At 44.1% G+C, this 7,014-nt stretch overlaps 1 protein-coding gene across 1 annotated transcript in view; it reads left to right on the top strand.

Annotated features, from left to right (window-relative positions):
* The window catches only part of GMFB (glia maturation factor beta), a 12,906-nt gene extending 7,422 nt beyond the window's left edge, over positions 1-5,484 (top strand). The window contains exon 4 of the mRNA XM_056546767.1: positions 398-5,484. Coding sequence (XP_056402742.1) covers positions 398-500 — 103 coding nt within the window. The 3' untranslated portion in view covers positions 501-5,484. The remainder of the gene's footprint in view (positions 1-397) is intronic.
* The last annotated feature ends 1,530 nt before the right edge of the window (positions 5,485-7,014 follow it).

Genomic DNA, 7,014 nt, shown 5'->3' with positions numbered 1-7,014 from the left:
TGGGCTTGAAAATGTGGATACAGTCCTAGGAAAGAGTCTTCGAATCGAATTTACTGTAAGTTCGCTCATCTCTAATAAAGATGATGCTGCAGCCGGAAAGGATTTTGCTATATTGGATTTCAAACTACCCAATCTTTTTATTCTCAAAAATATAAACCGCCACAGCTATATGGCATTGAGACACATGCTTGCTCGGCCAAGCTGAGCGTGCATGTGTAAGGCAGGCTTTACTGCTTGCATTTTCCTTTTTATCCTCTAGTCCCAGTGTTTCTGAACTAGTGTGCCTCCAGCTGTTGCAAAATTACCACTCCCAGACGCTGTCTATTCATGCTGGGAGTGGTAGTTTTGCAACAGCTGGAGGCACACTGGTTCTGAAACACTGCTCTAATATTAAAAGAAATCTAATTATTATTATTATTTTTTTCAAGGTGTTCGAGATTAGAAACACTGAGGACCTGACCGAAGAATGGCTGATCGAGAAGCTGGGATTTTTCCACTAACCTGTATTATTATTATGTTATGGTTTTTTTTCTATGTAAAGAAGCCTGAAGTATATTCCCTTTTATATACTTAAGTCTCATTTTAGACAAGATGTCCACCCACTCACCAAGTGTCTGTGCTGCAAAAGATGTGCAGGTGTTTTTTTTTTTTTAAATACATAAATTTAGCGACTTAACTCTTTCACTGCCTGGAGGTGGGAGATGTAAGTACTGGAAAACTTATCCTGACCACACTGGACCATATACACATTTATTACTCGGGATTTACTAACCAGATCTACCTGTTATTAGAATCTATTATGACAATGAGATATATCTCTATATATATATATATATATATATATATATATATATATATATATATATATATATATACCCTGCTTGGCTCACCTGGTATATAGACGTGTAGTGTTGCCTGCAGCCGGCATGTTTTTGGCTGCATTAAAGGTGTATTATATTTTTTAGCACTATATGCATTATGAGCACACAGTTTTCCAATATACCTTCCATATCTGTTCCGTAAAAAAAAATAGAGCTAATTTCTTCCAAAAACAGCACCGCCTCTGTCCACAGGTTATATGTGATATTACAACTTGGCTCCATTCACTTTAATGGAATTGAGCTGCAATACTGCACACAACCTGACGACACGGGGGGGTGGGGTGGGCTCTGTCATGAGATATCACCTCTCCGATCCCTGTACTGTATGTCCGTCACATGACCAGAGCGCATTTTTATTTACTGGAAGCAGAAGCAAGGGAATGGAAAACTATGAGGGATTGAAGCAGGAAGTCTGATAAACTACCTGCTATGTACAAGATTAGAAAAACATAGCTACTTTCTCCCAGAAACAGCGCCACCCCTGTCTTCAGTTTGTGTGCAGTATTGCAGCTCAATACCAGACACGACCTGAGGTCAGGGGTGGCGCTGTTTATGGAAGAAATCGGCTATATTTCTTTGTTTCTAACACTGGATCACCCCTTTAAAAGTCTAACATTACATGTAAATACGGTCTGTGGCACTCCAGCTGTTTCAAAACTACAACTCCCAGCATGCCCTGACATCCTGCGGCTTTCAAGCTGTTGCAAAACTACATCTCCCAGCATGTCAGGACAGCTTGTGGATCACTAGTTGTTGCAAAACTGCAACTCTCAGCATGCCGGGACAGCTTGTAAATCACTAGCTGTTGCAAAACTACAACACCCAGCATGCCCTGACATCTTGTGGATCTCCAGCTGTTTCAAAACTACAACTCCCAGCATGCCCTGACATCTTGTGGATCTCCAGCTGTTGCAAAACTACAACTCCCAGCATGCTCTGACATCCTGTGGATCGTCAGCTGTTGCAAAACTACAACTCCCAACATGCCCTGACATCCCGTGGATCGTCAGCTGTTGCACAACTACAACTCCCAGCATGTCCTGACATCCTGTGGATCTCCAGCTGTTTCAAAACTACAACTCCCAGCATGCCCTGACATACTGTGGATTGTCAGCTGTTGCAAAACTACAACTCCCAGCATGCCCTGACATTCTGTGGATCCTCAGCTCTAGCAAAACTACAACTCCCAACATGCCCGGACAGCCTTCGGCTGTCCGGGCATGCTGGGAATTGTAGTTTTGCAACAGCTGGAGGCACCCTGATTAGAAAAATACTGCTATACATAGAACCTTTTCAGCAGAATCACGTACATGTAGTTGGCGGTACAGCATTGCGCTCTGTCGGATACTCGGGCGCCAAGCAGGGTAAACTGGAAACTACGATTTTAAGCTAATTTAATGTATTTTTTTTGTTTTCTAAATATTGAGGAACGAGTATTATACAGAACGGTAATAAAATGTGATGCATGATGAGGATAAATCTGCACTATCATACGCGCATCCCTGTCGCTTTTTGCATCGCTGTTCTCTCCTTTCCCCGTCACATGGTGCCAGATATGTCCGTCAAATATTTAACGTTCCCGGATTTCCGGGGGTCTCACATTCCAGATGGGACACATTTCCCTACCAGCACGTGTGAACCCGGTCAATGTATGTTATCCGGGTAAGATATACTTTTAGCCCAATAAATCATACCGCCATATTGGGTCGTACGGTCACATTCCTTCAGACGCTTGCATCTGCTTCAGGTCATTTTTTGGGGTTTTTCATTTTTGATAAGCCCTTCTGTGGGCTGAACCGATTGCTGTTTACCGGTTGAGCGCACAAAATGGCCGCTTCGGCTGTGGGTCTGCTTCTGAGCCGCTTCGCATGTGGTAATGATTGTCGGCATGTTATCTGTATCCTGCAAAACTGACCGCTATATTGTGCGCTTCATACATACGTAATTTCAAGTTGTCATTATTGCACAGGAAACGAAGGGTTCGGCGTGCGGCCATCTTGGACAAATGTTCACAACCTTGTCCAGAGGTCTCCGGCTGAAACTAAAACCAAAATATGTGTAAAAATCAGATCAAATCACATCAGTCGCATACACTGTGGGTCCTGTTTTAGTAGATAATTGCATTCCTTATAAAATATTGTTTCTTAGGACTTTCTGTTATACTGATCCTGTTATCACTCTCTCTATGATCATAGAAATTAGTGCAGGGAGGGAATAGAGAGGACTGTGCAACTGTAACTGTATGACCACAGTTCTATGATCATAGAGATAAGTGCAGGGAGGGGATAGAGAGGACTGTGCAGCTGTAACTGTATGACTGCACAGTTCTCTCTATGATCATAGAAATTAGTGCAGGGAGGGGATAGAAAGGACTGTGCAGCTGTAACTGTATGGACACACAGTTCTCTCTCTGATCATAGAGGTGAGTGCAGGGAGGGGATAGAGAGGACTGAGCAGCTGTAACTGTATGGACACACAGTTCTCTCTCTGATCATATAGATGAGTGCAGGGAGGGGATAGAGAGGACTGTGCAGCTGTAACTGTATGACCACACAGTTCTCTCTATAATCATAGAGATGAGTGCAGGGAGGGGATAGAGAGGACTGTGCAGCTGTAACTATATGGACACACAGTTCTCTCTCTGATCATAGAGATGAGTGCAGGGAGGGGACAGAGAGGACTGTGCAGCTGTAACTGTAGGACCACACAGTTCTCTCTATAATCATAGAGATGAGTGCAGGGAGGGGATAGAGAGGACTGTGCAGCTGTAACTATATGGACACACAGTTTTCTCTCTGATCATAGAGATGAGTGCAGGGAGGGGAATAGAGAGGACTGTGCAGCTGTAACTGTAGGACCACACAGTTCTCTCTCTGATCATAGAGGTGAGTGCAGGGAGGGGATAGAGAGGACTGTGCAGCTGTAACTGTATGACCACACAGTTCTCTCTATGATCATAGAAATTAGTGCAGAGAGGGGATAGAGAGGACTGTGCAGCTGTAACTGTATGACCACACAGTTCTCTCTCTGATCATAGAGGTGAGTGCAGGGAGGGGATAGAGAGGACTGAGCAGCTGTAACTGTATGGACACACAGTTCTCTCTCTGATCATATAGATGAGTGCAGGGAGGGGATAGAGAGGACTGTGCAGCTGTAACTGTATGACCACACAGTTCTCTCTATAATCATAGAGATGAGTGCAGGGAGGGGATAGAGAGGACTGTGCAGCTGTAACTATATGGACACACAGTTCTCTCTCTGATCATAGAGATGAGTGCAGGGAGGGGATAGAGAGGACTGTGCAGCTGTAACTGTAGGACCACACAGTTCTCTCTATAATCATAGAGATGAGTGCAGGGAGGGGATAGAGAGGACTGTGCAGCTGTAACTATATGGACACACAGTTCTCTCTCTGATCATAGAGATGAGTGCAGGGAGGGGATAGAGAGGACTGTGCAGCTGTAACTGTAGGACCACACAGTTCTCTCTCTGATCATAGAGGTGAGTGCAGGGAGGGGATAGAGAGGACTGTGCAGCTGTAACTATATGGACACACAGTTCTCTCTCTGATCATAGAGATGAGTGCAGGGAGGGGATAGAGAGGACTGTGCAGCTGTAACTGTATGACCACACAGTTCTATGATCATAGAGATGAGTGCAGGGAGGGGATAGAGAGGACTGTGCAGCTGTAACTGTATGACCACACAGTTCACTGATTGAGGAGTTTCCTGCTGTATTATTAAGGGGGGGATGTCAATGTTAGTGTGGTGAGGTGGTTCTGAGGGTCCCCTCTTCCTCTAAGTTTTTAGGGCCTAGTAGCAACTACAACTGCTGGCTATGGGGGGGGGGGGGGGTCACCATTCCCCTTATTGTCCATAGGTTTCATGTTCCTACATACAGACACTATCCACCAGTTGATACAGAGCATGGTGAACACTTGTCAAGCTGTTCTTACATTTCCAGGAGGAATAATAGAGGAACTGTACAATGCCAGTCTTGTATATGGACCTGTATACACTACAAAAACAATGTTATATAGGTTTTTTAATCACAAATTAATATAATTTAGGACAGTATCTCCATTTGACCACTGTTCATATGTATCCTTAGACCAGTGATTCCCCAACTAAGGTGCCTCCAGCTGTTTAAAAACTACAACTCCCAGCATGCCCGGACAGCCTTCGGCTGTCCGGGCATGCTGGGAGTTGTAGTTTTGCAACAGCTGGAGGCACACTGGTTGAGAAACGCTGCCCCAGACATAGGTGACAACTGCTATAAGCTCAGTATTGATTATATATACATAGAATTAAACCCCCCCTGGGTTTTCGTGGCCTCCAGTAGGGGGCGATTCTTCTCACTTTCTCCGCTGGGACATTCCAATCTGTATATAAAGCGCGTCAGACATCGTTTTATTTCTTACCCTGGTTTGGTAAATCCGTTTTATCGTGTGAATATGTTTTTGCCTTTTTTATTTTGTATACGATGAGCTGATTCTCCACCGCTGCCTGTTCACGGTTATAGGATATTCTGCCTTTGTGTTTTCTGGTGCCGACGTTCTGTGCATTCATTCTCTTGGTTAAATAAATGATATTTTGAAAAATTCCCCAATCGTGTGCAGCGTCTTCATTTACTGTACAAGTAGCCACAGAGGAATCAATAGCTTGGATCTGACTCATGGACATCTATGTGACCTGGGGGGGGGGGAGCTGTGACTATGGCACGGTGTAAGTGGTGGATCCTGTATCTGACAGCTGTGGCCCCTCACTGATCAGGAGAACAGGGGTCCGACTATCACTCATGAGCCCCGCTACGATAGCTAGTTAAAGGGGTACTCCACTGGAAAACTTTTTCTTTTAAATCAACTGGTGCCAGAAAGTTAAACAGATTTGTAAATGATTTCTATTAAAAAATCCCAAACCTTCCAGTACTTATCAGCTGCTGTATAATACACAGGAAGTTGTTTTTTTTATTATTTTTTATTTCCTTTCCGCCTTACCACAGTGTTCTCTGCTGACACCTCTGTCCATGTCAGGAACTGTCCAGAGCAAAAGAGGTTTGTTATGGGGATTTGCTCCTGCTCCGGACAGTTCCTGACATGTTCCCTCCAACATACAGTCCCATGTAAATATTGTTCCCCTCTTCAGCCTCCTCGAATGTACAGGCCCATGTAAACATGACTCTTCTCCCTTTTAACCTCCAGTTTACAGTCCCATGTACACAACATGACTCTTCTCGCTTCAGTCTACAGTCCTGTGTAAATAACACTAGTCTTTCCCCTTCAGCCTAAATAACTACTCTTCCCCCTTTAACCTCCTCCAGTATACAGTCCCATGTAAACGTGACTCTTCTCCCTTCAGCCTACTCCAGTATTCAGTCCCATGTAAATAACACTACTCTTCCCCTTTAACCTCCTCCAGTATACAGTCCTATGTAAATAACACTACTCTTCCCCCTTTAACCTCCTCCAGTATACAGTCCTATGTAAATAACACTACTCTTCCCCTTTTACCTCCTCCAGTATACAGTCCCATGTAAATAACACTACTCTTCCCCTGTAACCTCCTCCAGTATACAGTCCCATGTAAATAACACTACTCTTCCCCTGTAACCTCCTCCAGTATACAGTCCCATGTAAATAACACTACTCTTCCCCCTTTAACCTCCTCCAGTATACAGTCCTATGTAAATAACACTACTCTTCCCCCGTAACCTCCTCCAGTATACAGTCCCATGTAAATAACACTACTCTTCCCCTGTAACCTCCTCCAGTATACAGTCCCATGTAAATAACACTACTCTTCCCCCTGTAACCTCCTCCAGTATACAGTCCCATGTAAATAACACTACTCTTCCCCCTTTAACCTCCTCCAGTATACAGTCCTATGTAAATAACACTACTCTTCCCCCTTTAACCTCCTCCAGTATACAGTCCCATGTAAATAACACTACTCTTCCCCCTTTAACCTCCTCCAGTATACAGTCCTATGTAAATAACACTACTCTTCCCCCTTTAACCTCCTCCAGTATACAGTCCCATGTAAATAACACTACTCTTCCCCTGTAACCTCCTCTAGTATACAGTCCCATGTAAATAACACTACTCTTCCCCTGTAACCTCCTCCAGTATACAGTC

Source organism: Hyla sarda, chromosome 11, assembly GCF_029499605.1.
Source record: "Hyla sarda isolate aHylSar1 chromosome 11, aHylSar1.hap1, whole genome shotgun sequence".
Taxonomy (NCBI): Eukaryota; Metazoa; Chordata; class Amphibia; order Anura; family Hylidae; genus Hyla; species Hyla sarda.
Note: the sequence above shows the minus strand (reverse complement) of the source record. Positions and strands in the feature narration are given on the sequence as shown.